Source organism: Wolffia australiana, chromosome 5 (assembly GCF_029677425.1).
Source record: "Wolffia australiana isolate 7733 chromosome 5, ASM2967742v1".
Lineage (NCBI taxonomy): Eukaryota > Viridiplantae > Streptophyta > Magnoliopsida > Alismatales > Araceae > Wolffia > Wolffia australiana.
In genome coordinates, this window is record NC_135839.1 from 14104247 (window position 1) to 14121541 (window position 17295).

The window sequence follows — 17295 nt, forward strand, 5'->3', positions numbered from 1 at the left end:
TTCCAATATTTTTATTATTCAAGGGACTATTGTGTTGAGATTTAGTTTGCTTTTTGTAATTAGACCATTAGTACTACATAAACAGGTCAATTTAAAAATTATGTGCACCAGATGTGAAGTAGGCTAAATTACACATTATTCTGATTGTGTTTAGCCTATTTTTTAATGCATCAAAAGTTTATGACTCCTAAGATTCATGAATTTAATTAGACCTTTTGATCAAATGCATTTTTCATTTCGATAATGAAAACATCATTAATTAGGAATTGGGGATCAAATCAAATCAGATTGATTGAAAGTTTATTAAATGATTCCAACAAACATAAGCTAAGTCCGAAAAGATTCAATCTTTTGACCAAAAAAGAGTGTTGCTCTAGATTAATCTAAAATTTGAATAATTTTTTTTCAGAAATCGAAACCAATTATAATCTTATTTGGATTGTTAGAACAAAATCTAACAGTTCAGTTAAATGGCAACTCTCTCTCACTTGTTCTCTCTCTATCTTGCGTTCTCTATCTCTTTCTCATACTATCTTTCTCTCTCTCTAATTCATTCTCTCCGTCACTCTCGCTCACTCTCTCTCTCTCACTCTCTCTGTTGAAGTATCATTACATCTTGAGCCATGCGCTGCTATCAGTCACCTTTAAGTCACCAACTCCACTCAAGTTACACAATAGCATTATGGTGAGTATAAAGGTGAAATGACACATCACAGCAATGGGACACCTATCACGATGGCCTCCCTCTATTTTTTTAAATGCATGCCGTATGCTTCCTTTTCAAGTCACAACTATAAATCATGTATAAATCGACAATGTTGAAGTTCAGGGGACTCTTTCCTCCTATTACGATTATATCTAAATCTCATTCTCTTGTATCCAAAAAGTTATCATCTTCAGACATGAGACCAGAACATGGAGAGGGTGGAAGTGTGCCTACGGAAATATCATTTTTGTGAAACCAAAAGTTCACTTGATATTCTGCTATATTGATAACCCCTTCAAAGTCTATCAAGTCCACCCGAAGCAACTATTTCATTTGGAAAATCCAAATATTTCCCATTGTCGAGGCATAGGGCTTGGGATGGCAGCTTACAGATCCACTTCCACCTGACAAATGTGATACAAATAATGAAAACACTCCCTGGAAGAGGAGTGATCAACATGTACCACCCACTATTTTTGCTTATACAACTGACAAACTCTTTCCTATGATCTCATGCTTCCAAGCGCAAACGTGGCTGGGGATAAGCTTGCCGATCATCTCTCCTCTATGTCTGAATCATGCATCATGTAGTTAACCTAAAGTTCTGATTTTCTAAGAACGGTAATCAATCATCTAGAGATTAGTTATTACCCCTATCAAATATGTTACTGAATGCACAAAAAGTTTGTCTTCTTTAGAGGCCTTGGTTCAAAGTTTTGTTCCTGTTTTGCCACTCAAAATGAGAGCCTCTCCTTTATGTCCTGATAGTGTTTCTCAGATCCAAAGTCTCACTTTATAATTTTAATAGTTATAGAAGAAAATCCTGAAGCTCCAGTCACCTTAACGGAAAATTCAAGAAAACTCAAGAGGGTGCGGGGACTGCAATGGAAGTCATGGCAGAGACGTCCAATGCAGAGGCATTCATGGTAGATGGTTTACTCCCCATTGTCAACTCTGTCTTAAATAAGGCCATTAAGAGCTCAAAATCAGCTTTGGTGCTCCCAATTATCCGTGTACATCCAATCCTATTTTGATGTTTCTAAGATCACCATTGCCACAAGCTTTTGGAGGACCAATCCTTCTACCCCAAAGACACTAACCAGTTTTCTTTGGCCATCCATATCATGATGTCATGCAATACCCTGATATTGAGGGCACTCACCATGTCACGCTTTGATGTCCACATTCTGTATGATGCCATTCCATATGAAGGCTACGAGCAGATCTCCAGGGTTGATGGCCCAGATTTGCCCATTGAGTCATATGGCTCCTCCTCACTTCTCCCTCAATATTCCATAATTTTGCTACAAAATGTTCTGCGTGTAGCTAAGATTTCCAAAAAACTTACTTCCTATTCATAAACTTACGACAGAAAATAAGTTATATGTGGAATTTCACCCTAGTATATGTTTTATAAAGGATTGAATGACAGGGATCCCCTCCACACAGGAACAGTTCGTAATGGCTTCTACTGAATCAAACTGGGATGAGTAAGTTTGCATATTTTCCAGAACAACAACCGACAAATCTTTAGCATATTCATTTAGGACAGCCAGCTTTTGTGTTCTTTGACAAACAATCAAACATTTTGGTCTCCCTCTCTCTTTAACTCTAAAAATATTTGTTTGGATAGCTTGTAGTTAGGCTAAGACTCATTAACTTTCTTTTAATTCTAATTGCTTCAAATTATTTACTCTACTCATTAGGATTGGCTACTATTAAGTACTATCTTGTGCATAATTTACTGATGAAACCCGGAGGTACGCTTGGGTCTATCCAAACGGAACGCCAAAAATGAAATTTTACCCGCCTTTCTTCACTTCCAAAAACTTGAAATGATCATTCTTAAACATAATCAGGAACTTCATGTCTGATTCATGAGGTGATTTTCTAGCCCTCCATAAGTATCTACAAACTTGTGCTACAAAATATCAGGTATCTTGCCCTCACACATCGGAGCAAAACAGAACTATTGAGCAAAAGCATCGAAATACTATCAAAACTACTCTAAACATGTTCCATCAAGTCTCACTAATAATGAAGATCTGGGACGAGGAGATAGCGTCAAATTAAATCAATAAAATTATGCTTTATACTTTATTTTACCATATATTTTTAGTGTTGCACTAGTATTATTCACCTTTTAAGGATAAAATGAGAAATTTATGATTTGTTGTCCTAAGTTCTATTTTTATATATTTTATTGATTGTTGAGACTAACCCCACTTGACTCTTTAGAGTCAAGTGAATTTCTCACTTCATCTTGGATTTTTATTTGAAAAACATGACTTCGGTAAATACTATGGGGAATTTGAGATACAAATGGGAGAAAAGTAGAAATCTAATAGATAATAATAGGAGGCCCGAAACATTTTGAGAAATCATAGGTGGGTCATTGGTAATTGGCTTCCCTATCAATTGAGAAGTCTGGATGTCGAATCCCATTGGGTGCAATATATTTTTTGAGATTTATTAGAAAAAAAAAAAAAAAGGAGAAGGCCCAATTCCACAAGAAACCCATTCTAGAAGCCCATTCAAACGTCCTTAAAGACCGGGTCAACTAAAGGCAAACATTGTTGAACTAACTCACAATTGAATTTGAAAGGTCTATTTTCAAATCTGGGAAAGAGGGCGCATGGTTGCAGGTTGTAAATCAAGAAATCCTAGCCCTCCAATCCCTTGGAATTAAATCGAATGGCTGGGAGAGTAAGTGCACTTCTATTTATTCTCTTCTCCCTCTCTTTGTATCTCATCTTGGATTTATTCTCCCAACTTGTTATTTGAGGCCTAGTCCATCACAAATATTCCATTGATCAGTACTTGTTCTAAAATATTGTGGGAGAGAGAGTTCAAGGGTAATCAAGATTCTTGGAGAAAGAACACCACTTAGCCCTTGGGGGAAGTGACAATAAGGTTCATGTGATCTCCCGAATGTTTTATTTTATTTTTCTCACCATCTTATCTAGGTAAAAATTCCAAAGGATATCCTAGACTTCAAGCTTTCCAACGCCTCAAATAGCACTAAACAATTCCTCCTATAGCAGAAGTTACTATGTTTTAAATCTTCTACCCCCCCCCCCAACGTGCGCAGCCCACAAATTGTGGCCAAAGGTTTTCTTCGACGTTAAATCTTATTTCATGCCCCAAAACTGCTCCATAAATTTCCTTTAAAATCACATATTATTATTATAACTTATCTAAAACAAAATAAATATGTATTTCATTTATTTTAAATAATTTTAACTAATTTTCATTTATTTCATTGATTTATCTATTTAGAAAGTACTTTTAAAGCCATAAAAATATAAATCACCTAAAATAATTATTTTAAAATATATTTGAAATGGAATTTACTCTTTCAGTACCTGCTCCTTGTGGATTGAACCCTTACCCTATTCTAAGGAAAATTATATAAATATTGTTGCATGAACCAGAGCCTTAAAATGACTTATTTAACCCAAATTCTTGTTTATCAAAAGCCAATGTCAACAGAAACTCATCATGTTTATGCGCAATCTCTCGCTGGCTCTTTCTCTATCACTCACTCTCTCACTCGCTCTCTCTCTCTTGTTCTCTGTCACTCTCTCACTCGCTCTCTCTCTCTTGTTCTCTGTCACTCTCTCTCTTGCTTTCTCTCATCCTCTCTCTCTCTTTCTCTCCCTTGATCTCTCTTTTTATCTCTTGCTTGTTCTATCTCTCTCTCTCATTTTCTATCTCGCTCTCTCTCTCTCTCTCTCTCTCCTTTTTACTCATTTTATCTCTTTCACTTCCAGTCTCTCTCTCTCTCCCACTCATTCTTTCTCCACCTGGCTCTCTCTCTCTCCCACTCATTCTCTCCCCTGGCTCTCTCTCTCCCACTCATTCTCTCCCCCTGGCTCTCTCTCTCTCCCACTCATTCTTTCTCCCACTGGACCTCTCTCTCCCACTCATTCTTTCTCCATCTGGCTCTCTCTCTCATTATTTATTATGTTTATTTATTTTGAATTAACTCAAACAATTCAATCCTATCTGATATGAACCGGGAAGTTTGGATTGCATTAGTTATTCAATTGTAACACTGGGTCGGCTAATTTTATATGATCTGATCCAATGAGTAAGATCATGATGGAACTGATTTTCTGCCTGAATGGTTGAGGTTTGGATTCAATTGAAAGAATGCTTAATCTGATTAAATATTCAATCGATCATATTAAATCCCTGGTCACAGATCTACTAGATATCTATCATGTTGTTTTGCAGACTAAATATATGAAGAGATTTAGTGTTAACCAATCACTAAATGATACCAAAAAATCATGTTTAATAAATAAACATTACGGCATTTAACAAATATCAATTATTTTTAATGTTGCTCTCAAGATCAACAAGTACCATCCGTTCCATATTCTGATAATGGCCCACACCTTAATGAGGATAAACATTCATGAATGTAATGAATATTTGACAAATGGTTGAACCCTTTAGATTGTGACATCAGCTGTATGATCCGATGTTCTCTCATTCATTATCAGACATTAGCAGACTTAATACATGACTAGATGTAATGTCGACTAATGAACTGAGTTGATACCAGAAGATCACGCGACATAAAAAAAGCAACAAATGAATTTATCATCATTCTTGAAATAGGTAAATATAATTATTATAACCTGCATAAATGTACATGTTTTAGAGTATGTTTCCCGTAGCTCATTTTTACGATTTCCCCACTATTCTTGTATCAATTTTGACATTTAATTTAAGATTGAAATTCTAAGAGGTCACATTGACTGAAGAAATGATTTACGAAAATATGTTACCATATGAAAAATAGCACCCTTTCAAGAACAATAGTGCTCAAACTGTAGTGCCAAAGAGAAGAGGAATCTTGATCATTGAGTAATCGAAATTCAGTTTTGGGCACCTCCCTCTCCTACTGTTGAGCTTCAAGAAATGAGTCCTGAAAGAAAAGTCAACTTAAACATATAAAAGATTGGTTAAACCATTATTTCAGATTAGGCAAGATGAAGATTAGTTGGTGCACGATCGTAACCAAATTTGAAATTTAAAAATACTAAGTCATTTTGTGACGCATTTTACATTCTCGTGCAGCACATTCTAATATTCAAGCCATACCCAACGCTTTCTTTTTCATCAGCGATATTGTAATAAACAGACATTTACAACAAAGCTATAAATGGAACCTTCTATATGAATCGTGTACTGCTTTTAATAGTTATTTCTGTTTTCAATAGTTGCGTTTCGTTATTCAGCATAATGCATGTATTGGAAAAAAAGATGAATCTTGATCTTCCTTTATCCCACTACCAGTAACTCATATTTATGATTTATATAAACTGTCATAATTGACGGTGTGAACAATAAAACAACAAAATAAAAGACGAAACCAGAAAACTAAAACAAAAATAAATATCAACTTCAGATTTGACAAGACCAAAACAAGTCCAAAGAGTCAGAGGAAGGGAACAGTCTCAACTGTTTTATCGCATCATTTGGCACCGCATGAAATATAAGTATCACTAAAGTTCTCCAAGTAGGCGTCAGATTTCTCATTCCATTTCTCATAAAAAATATTGGCACCTACAAACCTTTAACTCACTGCGCGCCAACTAACCGACGGAAATATCATCCCCCTCGCTGTCGCTGGTATCCCATAATTTTCACTGCTCTGGAGTCTCGCCACAGTGAAAGACTGCCTGCTCATGCCAGACGCCATTCAAGTTCGACTGCCAGAGTCTGACTGCACCGTCTCCTCCCGTGGAAGCCAATGTCATCCCACTCATGTCCCACTCCAGTTGCCATACCTACCTCACCAAGGAGAAAAATATTGCAATTACAAGGGAGAAAAGCAGTTGCTTCAGTCAATACAGTAAATATCAGTTAACTTGTGAATCAACAGTGAATACCTCGCCATCATGTCCAGAGAGTAGTGCCACTTTCTCTGTGGATAGTCTACCACCCGTGTCAGGGGTCAAACCCAGATGCCAAATGGCTATGCCTTTACAAGTCGCAACAGCTATGAGATCGTAGGGCCTCCACATCAAAGACAATATTTCAGAAAGATTCATTCTGAAAAGAATTTTTTGATACGAAAAGGGTTTTGGGTCCTTCTCCAGGTTGAAGAATCCAAGAATTTTTACCTGCCGATATTAGGGGCCCAAGCGACTGCATGTACTCGGTCACCCTGGTCTTCAGGCAATGCTAACTCAGCGATTGCTAGCCAACGTTGATGAATCTCATCGAACTCCCAAATCTGAAACGAAACAGAAAACTTTGATGGGATTTTTCATAGAAGTAACTAGGTTAGTTTGATCAGCAATTTCTACGATCAACACCAGTATAATCAAGAAATACCCTCGCCAGTATCTAAGCATTGCAACAAGGAAAATGGGACAGGATAAACATTAAAAGAAAAAAACGCATTGTAATCGATAGCCCAAACTGTAAACAAACCTTCGGGGAATTTATTTGAGGAGAATCTGCGCTAAATCCCACAACAAATATTGATAGATGTTCATCCCCCCTTCTTGGACTCCATGCAACTGATGCGGAAATACATGTTGGCTTCTCAAATCTTGACGCAGAGTCAGTTACATTTTGGAACTCTGCCTGGAGGGAGGAGAGAACTAAGTCCAGATGTGGATATAGAAAAGAAGGAAAGTAAAAGCACGCATTGAAAATTAAATTAGAGAAAGAACCTGCAATTGCCAGGTTTTGAGTTCAAGAGGATCCAGGAGTTCGTAAATCTTTACAGTCCCATCTGAACATGCGGCAACCTTGGACACAGACAATTTATGCAGCACCAAAAAGGTATTAAATCATCAAGGATTACAATGTTAACAAGGACATTCCTTAAACGTAGGTTGTGCAAGGGTCGAATATATAAAAGATTCGTTATGAAAGGTTTGGCCGAGGCACACTAATATAGACCATAAGGCAACACAGTGACAGAGCTGAGACCATTCAACATAGTTCCCATTGAATAAGCCTCACATTGGCTTTCGCTATTGATATTATTTTATCTACTAAACTGAACGAAAGTTTTTTTTACATCACAATATAAGAAACTCCCGGCTACACACAAGAAACATACAAGGATAGAATGAAGATATTAAAGCGATTGACGACTGAAAGCAAATCACGGGTATCTTTCAGAACCCTCTGATACAGTACTAGCACTAATGTTACTATTCTCTATATTTTTACACTTTCAAGACAATCTTACTCACTGTAAATCTTTGCCTAATGTTACTAATCTATACTACTCCCATGGAGCAATATTTGCCTTCAACTAGCAATTCATGGATCCAGTAGGACTTTTGGTCGAGCACCCACTGTAAATCGCTATTCAGGACTAGTGGAGGGGGATGACCCCCTATTTAACCCTCGGCTTTCTGTAACCACCCAGCTTACGACATTGAATAAGACATCAGACAAAGATCGCGAGCTGAAGAGGTAAAGTAGTCTCTGGATTGAAGTTGGAAGCTGGGGGGATCACGAAGACAGCCTATGGAGGAAGACCGGGAAAACCCATCTGGAACTTCTTTAACAAATTTGAAGTGTGTCTCTCTCTCTTCTTTTTATTTAACAAATATGTACCTTTATGGAACTGATAACAGAGTTTCAAGATTCAGCACCCCTGGTCACAGTAGCCTCCCAAGAATTTTGTTGCCCATCTCCCCCTTGCAGACACTATGATAGCCCAAGCACTCTGAGAAGATTCTTGACCAAATCCAGCTGTTCCCCTCTCCAAAGTCTCATGCTTAAGGATTTCAAACAAGCCAACTTTTCCGCCTGAACTCCATATATATGCCATTTTCTATCCCCATCATCTGACTGGCCCCGTCATTGGCCTATTTCTGAGAAGTTGTCATGTGCTGCTGCACGTGCTGGCTCTACTTTCTATTTACTTAATCAAGTCAGGGTTAACTGCTATGTGCGCTTGACTTGACTGGTGTTGCCCCTACGTTTCTGTTTTCTCTTATATCCAATGTAGATAACAGTATTAGATTACTTCAATACCAGGATCATATTTAGGTATCAGTGAGAGATCCTGCGAAAACCAAAGAGTGGCCACAGGTTAAAAGTGGCACTCCCGTAAGGGGCCTACACAATTTAAGGTCATTTTTAGTCCATTATTTCCCACGTTTGAAATAAGTGACTAAAGTTAGATGGGCCCAGGCCCAATTTGTACAAGCCAGTATTTAACTGGATGACCCTCCTAACTACAACTTTTTGCGTCCCTAAGAGATAATAAACTAGATCCTAGCAGAGCTTAGTTAAAATAGGCATACTGATCGCCGAAATAGTCACCTGCCCAAACTCAAACTCCTCTTAACCTGCTCAAATCAAAAGCTTACTGACACCATGTGCTCCGCTAGAGTCCAATGTGCCGAGTATTATTGAGGATCATGGAGCTCCCAAGCATTCACACTGACTACTTTTACAATTTCCTTGGCCTTAAGCCCACAAGAATAAACCTGGCCCACCGGAATACATTCTTCCCGAGAAATTGGCAAAAGGTTCAACCAAAGGGGTGATAATGAAAACACACATATCCACATGAAATTTGTTTCTACTTAATGATGACTGAAGAGAAAACTAGAATTCTGGAGTTCAGTAATTCTTTTAACCTTTAATCATGAATCAGGGACCCAGAAAGAAGCGTTTTCTCCCACTTTAGCATCCTTCTCCATAGAGTTCTTGTAATACAAACCCCATTTCTTCGTGAGTATAGTCAACTCACAACTTAGCACATTAGATTTTGCTTTAATGCATAATTGAATACACCGTTTCTTACACCATGAGGAACAGAGTTAAGAGGAAAATAGTGTTTTAGACAGAAAGTGGAAGAGTCAAGGTGTTAATGACTGAACTACGATAATGATAATGCGTTATTAATGATTTTGGGCTTGAAGCATAAAGTAAACGGCAGCAAGTAAAAAGCATAGTACAAATCATAAGACGGTAAGTAAAATTAAAAGGACGTCTAATGACTCACTAATTTTAAACTTGTAGTGCAAACTCCAAATTGAATATCAAGAACTTTAGATTTTTCACCCTCAAAGAGCTTACAGAGCTTCCAAATGGGATTTTCAGTGTCTGCCGTCAGAAAAAGAAGGGTTTACTTATTATAACTATAAATCTCAACAATGTTAAAATGGAAATTTCAGAAAAATGGGAAATTAATTTACACTTCGTAAAACATATAGAAGTGCATCATAATAATGTAAAGGGTAGTCATTGAATTTAAAGGGAATAAACAGACAACATATGACATCTGGTGCACAAAGTCACAAGAGCTAAATAGGTTTTATTAAAGGAATTTGAGATCCCACGAAATTTAATTTTCTTTCATCACTGTGGCCAAGCATTTGGTATCTTATTTGGTTTTTCAAAAAAAAAGGAATCTTATTTGTCTTCTTTTTTTTAATTGTGTAACCAACGAAAATGGGAACGAGCGCTGAGATTTACAAGAATAATGATTCCAGTTGGAATATAGGGAGTGTTGAAAACTCACACAAATTTCACACGGAGAGCAGTTTTACGAAATACTGTAATAATTCTACACAAATGTGAACGGGTATGAGGTGATGTGTATAGTTAATGTATGAAAGATAGCCCTTGTCCGAATTAGCAAATAATTGTGATCCAATCTTGGGGAGAGAGCTGTGATTGGAAAAACGGTAGTTATCAAAAAATATGCGAAATCAGTAGTAAATATTAATACAAGTAAAAACATGGAGATGCCCAGCTTCTTACGTTTCCTTGTTCGGATGTAACATACAAGAAACAAAACTGGAATTATTATTAAATTGAGCATAAAGAAAACTAATAAAAGAAGTTTCCTCCGTTCATAGTAAGACGTCAAATAGCAAATAATCTAATAGGGCATCTTCCAAAACTTCCAAAGGAATGAGTTATACTTCAAAAAAAGGTTAGGGAGGAGGATAACCGCATCCACAATCCATTAGTTACTCAAAATTCTGATTTCATCCTTTGACATACCCATCGCCAACGACTATCGATTATGACAAACGGAATTTCACGTGTTCCGTAGAAACTGGTAGCAGAGAATATAATTTAAACGATACGTTTCAAAACAAACGGATGGAAAAACCTTCTTGCGTTTCCTCCCACAAAGATATTGTGCCATCAAGACAAATACTCGCAATCACATCACCGTACACCGGAGGAGCCCATATGACATTCCGAATCTTGGCTCCATGCGCCTGTATAAATGAAAGATATAAAAATATTCATTGTTCGACCAACAGACTAACAGACGTCTAATGCTCTGACCATCTCCACGATTTGTTCCTTAATGTATTTTTAGATTCTTCTCATCGATATACTCGAACACGATTTTCTAAAGGAGCTCACTCAACAAACTGATCTGAGATTCTTAGAGGATCCTAGAGTTGAAAACGCGGATCACACAAAATAATAAATGAAGAAATTAAAAATGAGAAAAGCGCGAGCCCGAAGGGTCAGTAGAGCCATAACTTTCATTCGGAAACTACTTAAATCAATGTCCATCTTCACCATAATCCGTAATAGTGGAAAATGTATGCATTTCAACTGAGAAATGGAATAGAGAAGAATCCCAAGGAAAACTTTCTAGCAAACCATGTTTTCCACCAGTACACGACCAATGATCAATTAGTCCAGCGAGAACAAGCCCAACGAAGAACAAACAATAAAAAGGCCGACGAAATAACCTAGAAACGGCGAATCTTCTATCACAGAGGAGACCAATCCGCAGAGAACGGCAAGAGAAGGAAAGAAAATCGAAAACTAACCGGCCACTGATTCGTGCGAGTGAATGACGTGGTGGAACCAGGCTCAGCGGAGTCATGCACAGCGATTCTTCCATCATCGAAACCCACCGCGATTCTCCGTCCGCAGTAGTTCCATCCACAACACAGCGCCCCTTCGTCTAGCGCAGCCACCCTCTTCTCCATTCTCCCCCCTCTCCCCCAAAAAACCCAGTCTTTACGAAATCCCACTAGACCCATTAAACTTTCACGAAGCTATATATAATTCTCCACCCGTCGCGACGTGATTGGACAATAAGAGACTCGTAACTCTTGGCAGGAACCCTTCCAGCCGGCGACGACCTTGGCCAGGGCTACGTGAGAGGCTCCGCCCTCGGCCAGGCCGCGGGCGGCCTCCAGCTGCAGCCGGCGCACCCGCTGGCGCAGACGCGACCCTTCCTCTCGAGCCATGAGGGTCCGCACCAGCCGAGCCACCTGGACGCGACCCACCAGCCCGTTCTCCTCGGGGGTGGCTCGCAACGCCACCCCGACCCCCTCGGCGAGCAGCCTGGCGTTCATCCTCTGCTCGGCGTAGAGCGGCCACGCGATCATGGGCACGCCATTGACGACGCTCTCCAGCACCGAGTTCCAGCCGCAGTGGGTCATGAACCCGCCGGTCGCCGCGTGGCTCAGGACCCGCGCCTGCGGGGCCCAAGAGGGGAGCACCAGGCCCCGGCCCCGGGTCCGCTCGAGGAAGCCCTCGGGCAGGAACCCGACCGGGTTCTCGGCGTCCACCACGCTGAAGAAGGCGGCGTCGGCTCGGTCCTCGCTAGGTCGGCGGACCACCCACAGGAACCGCTGCCCGCTGGCCTCGAGCCCGAGCGCCAGCTCCGTCAGCTGCGCCAGCGACAGCGTCCCACCGCTACCGAACGACGCGAAGAGGACGGACCCGGGGGGCTGCCCGTCGAGCCACGCCGTCGCGGTGCACGCGCGCGGCTCGGGGGACTGGACCAGCGGCCCGACGGCGTGCACCGGGGGGCCCCCCGCGAGGGCCGTGAACGTAGCGCCTTCCATGGCCTCGAAGCTGTTGACGAAGATAGCCTCGGCGAGGGGGTAGGAGCTGGCCTGGCGCAAGAGCCAGGCGTAGGCCTCGTCGGACCGGTCCTGGCACGGATCGACGAGGTCCGCGCCGAGGAGAGGGACGCAGCCGGGGAGCTGGACCGGGCCGGGGAGGTCCCTGAACTCGCCGGCGGTCCTCGCGTCGAGGTCGGGAAGGCTCAGGAAGAGAGAAAGCAGCATCGCGTTGGAGGGGAAGAAGATGAAGGGGCGGAGGCCGAGCTCGCGGGCGAGCTCCAGGGCTGGCCCGCCGAAGAGGTCGCACACCAGGCCGAGCAGGTTGGTGCGCGTCTTGAGACCGGCGATGACGCCGCGGAGAGCGGGCAGCGCGCGGACGACGCCGACGGAGATGACGGTCTCGATCTTGGCGTCCGGTGGGAGATCGTCGAGGGTGATGTCTTGCAGACCCACGTAGTCGATTCCGGGGGGAAGAGACGTCGGCGGCGATGAATGTGGACGTGATGCCGTGCCGGAGGAGCAGACACTTGGCGAACTCGGCCATTGGGGTGAGATGGCCGACGCCCGACGTGGGGAGGATCACCAAATGAGGGGCTCCCATGGAGTCTCGGAATGGTACGTCTGCGGAGGTTGGAGGAGTGGTTGGCTTTATAGAGCTCGTGTCCTTGCACGAGTTGAAGTGCTACCACTGCCGACGTAAGTGCGCGCGTATGGCTTGCCTCAGCTTATCTGGGATTAACCGCTTAATGCCATTTGACCCGGGTGGCGATGGGGAGGTCGAAATATCGCGTCCATCCCCCTTGCATGGCGTCGAAATTTAGGGCTGGCATCATTCTTCCATCAGCGTTGCGTATAAAACATCCATTTGTTTATTATTCTCTCTCGCGCGCTCGCTCCCTGGTTTAGGGAACCGCACATCCGGGAATTGACGCCCCGGATGTGACGAAACGGATGACGGAATGTGATGGACGGTGACGTGACAAAACTTTCATCGCGTCACCATCCCATCACGCGTCCCAGCATATGAAAAAATCCATCATGTTTCCGTCACCTCTATTGGGCGTCTCGTCACATCCCCGTCACCGTGACAGCGTCACCGTCACGGGTGACGTGAGGAAACCTAGTATTAACAGACGAGTCCTCTCTTCTCTCTCTCTCTCTTCTGGTTTTTACTGCTCTGCGTCTCTCCGTCGGCCAGAAATCTCGTGGTTAGCCACCCGTTCGAGGTGCCTAAGAAGGCGTCCTCTTTAATCGGCCTACGCTCCTGCCCCCTTCCTTTTAAAATTAAATTATGGGCCCTCTCGATGAACATCCCGGCGTGGTTTTCCTTCGCCGCTGCTTTCATCTTCGCCGAAAAAAAAAAACACCAGCAAGTCGCTTCCTGGTACATCTCCTTCATCCTCAGCCCAGTACACGGAGAGAGCTCCCGCTTCGTGGGAGAGCTGATTTCCAGCTCGGCAAATCAGGCCCCCCCCAAATTAACTACGGCTTCCTACTTCATGCACAATCAACTAAAACGAAGACTCTTTCTCCAAATCTCTCTATCTTTCTCTATCTCTCTCTCTCTCATTTTGAAACCCAGTAAAGTTGACAGAAATCTAAAAGGGTGTTTTTTGGGTCAGCGGAGGGCGGTCGGCACAATCTTGGGCATACTTACGATGACCAAACGAGAGTAGGTCAGATTCAATTCACACTGTTTTATTATCTTTCCAGTTGTATAATCTCTCGATAAAGATAAATAATGTGAATGCAGACAGTACTGCGAGATCCATCGTGTTTACAGACCATATTACCTGTGCCCGTCTGCTATATTGTCTAATTCTCTCCGTAGAACAATTTTAAATGAATTTAGAAATAACATCACGGCCGTCATCCGTGACAGCCATAACATCACGTCACGCGTCCTGGACTCCCCGTCACTGTCACGTCACCGTCACGCCCCCTCCGTCACCCACCGTCGTCATCGTCACGTACCCCTAAAACCATCACTGTCATCGTCACATCCTCCATCACAGTTTTGTCATGGTGACGTGTAATGTGACCGATGACGCTTGCCATTCCCTAGGCTCTCTCTCTCTCTCTCTCTCTCTCTCTCTCTCTCTCTCTCTCTCTCTCTCTCTCTCTCTCTCTCTCTCTCTCTCTCTCTCTCTCTATCTTTCTATCGCTCCTCACTCTCTATCTATCTCTCTCGCTCTCTCTCTCTCTCTCTCTTTGTCTCTTTGTCTCTTTGCCGTTCCTTTGGTACATCCTACATTCTAGGACATACCAAGTGATCCTACTTCCTCAGATAAATTCCAAAAAAAATTGATAAAATTCCAGAAAATTCTTAACTTGATCTCCATATTAATTATTATTATTATTAAGCAAAGTATTTAAACCTGCCAATTTCTTCGAAACATAGTTATTACAGGCTTCAGTAATTTCATATAATTGGTGAATTAACAGGAAATAGTGAAAAATCAGACATTGACTTGGAATAAATGGAATGTAAATATATAACCTATACATGTATAACCAATCTTTATTAAAACCTGTATAATCTGTATAATCAATATTTAATGTCACAATTTGATGCACCCACCCATTTTGGCTAGTGAGAATGAGCTCTGATAGTTTAAAATCTATATATAATCTTTCTAATCTGTATAATCGATATCTGTATAACCTGTATAATCTATATTTACTGTCATAATTTGATGCCCCCACCCATTTTAGGCTAGTGAGAATGAGCTCTGATAGTTTAAAATCTATATATAATCTTTCTGATATGTATAATCTATATCTGTATAACCTATATGTATTAAACCCTGTATAGTCTGTTTAATCTAAATTTACAATCATAATCTGATGCACCCACCCATTTTGGCTAGAGATAAAATACCAGAAAAATCTTAACTTCATCACCGTATTAATTATTATTATTATTACTATTAAACTAAGTATTTAAACCTGCCAATTTCTTCGAAACATAGTTATTCCAGGCTTCAGTAATTTCATATAATCAGTGAATTAACAGGAAATAGTGAAAAGTCAGTGGAAAGCTAGTACTGCTACTTTCACCCGTCTTATTGTATTCTGAAGGACAAGAAAACCAGCCAAGTTTTACTCAGGGGAACAATTAAAGAAGGACTTTACTGTCTAGAGCAGCCAAATACGGAACCAGTTGCCTTGGTTGGAGAAAAGTCATCACCAAATACGTGGCATTCAAGGCTTGGGCATCCCAATTTCGAGTTTTTCAAATAGTCATAAAGAAATTTGGACTTCCTTTTTCAAATTTTCAAAACATTTTTTGTGTGATTCCTGTAGAATATCAAAATCACGTAGATTACCCTTCTCACCTACTTATCATTGTTATGGGGGCCTTCTCCAATTCTTTCAAATTTTGTTTTTTCTTATTATGTTGTTTCTATTGATGGCTACAGTAATTATTCTTGGCTATATCTACTAAAACGAAAAAGTGAAGTACAATAAAAATTTGTTGAGTTTCAAAAAATAGTAGAAAATTAATTTTCTACTAAAATTAAATTCTTTCAATCGGATCGGGAAGGAGAGTATCAAGTACTTCATCCAATCTTAAATTCCCAGGGTATTGTTCATTGAGTATCACGTCCACATACTCCTGAATAAAATGGGACAGCAGGAAGAAATTGTAGACACATCATAGAAACAGCTTTGGCATTACTCAATCATGCTTCAATGTGAAGAAAATTTTGGGATGAGGCAATAGCTACAGCTACATTTCTCATCAATAGACTACCAACTACTACTCTGGAAAACAAGCCCCCTTTTGAGATTCTACACAAAAACAAACCAGATTACTCATACTTAAAGGTTTTTGGGTGTCTTTGTTATCCATATCTAAGATCTTATTCACAACACAGCCTGGATCCAAGATCAGAAAGATGTCTTCCTGGGATACAGCTCAATGCATGCTGGCTACAGGTGTCTATCACTCCGATCAGGTAAAATTTATATTTCAAGGCATGTTATTTTTTAAGATAGTTTTCCATTTTCATCAAATACTACTTAGTACAGAGGAATACTTGGATCTCACCCACCTGTAGCATCCAATATTCAGATATTATATAGAACACAAAAATATTATTATCCGAACAAAATTATGCACCTGATAATAATACCTCTGTGGTTTATACTGGTATCATTCCTTAATCACCTGGATTAGATGGTCAAGTGTCAACCACATTACTGAATAAAAACACAGAATCATCTGATCCAAATGGTCTCGTCCTGCAAGAAAGTTCCAGTACTCTTGATCATATTCCTCAACCATGTGAAATCTCAAAATTAAGAAACTTAGTGATAAATATGATAAAGTTAGCACTCATTTATCTTATCAGCTATCAAACATCCCATTCCAGAATGTTTGTTTACGAGTCTAAAATACATTGAACCATCTACTTACATCGAAGCATCCAAGGATAACAACTGGATGAAAGCGATGAAAGCTGAATACGATGCTCTTATGCAAAATAAGACATGGGTTTTGGTTCCCACAAATCAAAATCTTTATGTCATCGGGTGTAAATGGATATACAAACCCAAGTACAAACCCGATGGTAGTATAGATAGATATAAGGCTTGTTTAGTAGCTAAAGGATTCAATAAGCAGGAAGGATTTGACTTTACGGAAACAATTAGTCCAGTAATAAAACACACTACAATACGTTTACTTCTGTCATTAGCTATTAGCAAGAATTGGAAAATTCATCAACTTGATGTATCAAATGTATTTCTGCA

At 40.6% G+C, this 17295-nt stretch overlaps 2 protein-coding genes across 3 annotated transcripts; both read right to left on the reverse strand.

Annotated features, from left to right (window-relative positions):
• Window positions 1–5471: 5471 nt before the first annotated feature.
• SEH1H (Transducin/WD40 repeat-like superfamily protein) lies at window positions 5472–11717 on the reverse strand. 2 transcript variants are annotated; one of them, XR_013581519.1, is made up of 9 exons: window positions 11509–11717; window positions 10827–10938; window positions 9708–9808; window positions 7405–7482; window positions 7160–7315; window positions 6847–6959; window positions 6613–6739; window positions 6295–6510; window positions 5472–5645 (listed from the first exon to the last, which is right to left on the reverse strand). XR_013581519.1 is itself a non-coding variant. In XM_078575472.1 (8 exons), the coding sequence occupies exons 1-8, from the start codon at window positions 11668–11670 to the stop codon at window positions 6367–6369; spliced, it is 993 nt and encodes a 330-aa protein (XP_078431598.1). In that variant the 5' UTR covers window positions 11671–11717; the 3' UTR covers window positions 6090–6366. The 2 variants fall into 2 exon arrangements, 1 of the variants encoding a protein (XP_078431598.1); XM_078575472.1 differs by lacking the exon at window positions 5472–5645 and having other exon boundaries at window positions 6090–6510.
• On the reverse strand, window positions 11701–12904 carry LOC144703324 (hydroquinone glucosyltransferase-like). The gene has a single exon (XM_078575473.1). It carries the CDS (start codon window positions 12760–12762, stop codon window positions 11740–11742), a length of 1023 nt encoding a protein of 340 aa, XP_078431599.1. The 5' UTR covers window positions 12763–12904; the 3' UTR covers window positions 11701–11739.
• Window positions 12905–17295: the final 4391 nt, after the last annotated feature.

Excerpts from the sequence above, each read along its gene's own strand:
- SEH1H (XM_078575472.1), bottom strand. The coding sequence starts at position 11,670 with ATGGAGAAGAGGGTGGCTGCGCTAGACGAAGGGGCGCTGTGTTGTGGA. Across the intron at positions 9,809-10,826 it reads GTGGGAGGAAACGCAAGAAG|ACACTGAAAATCCCATTTGG; the intron begins GTTTTTCCATCC and ends TTCTGACGGCAG. Across the intron at positions 6,960-7,159 it reads CTCAAATAAATTCCCCGAAG|ATTTGGGAGTTCGATGAGAT; the intron begins GTTTGTTTACAG and ends GTTTCGTTTCAG.
- LOC144703324 (XM_078575473.1), bottom strand. The coding sequence starts at position 12,762 with ATGCTGCTTTCTCTCTTCCTGAGCCTTCCCGACCTCGACGCGAGGACC.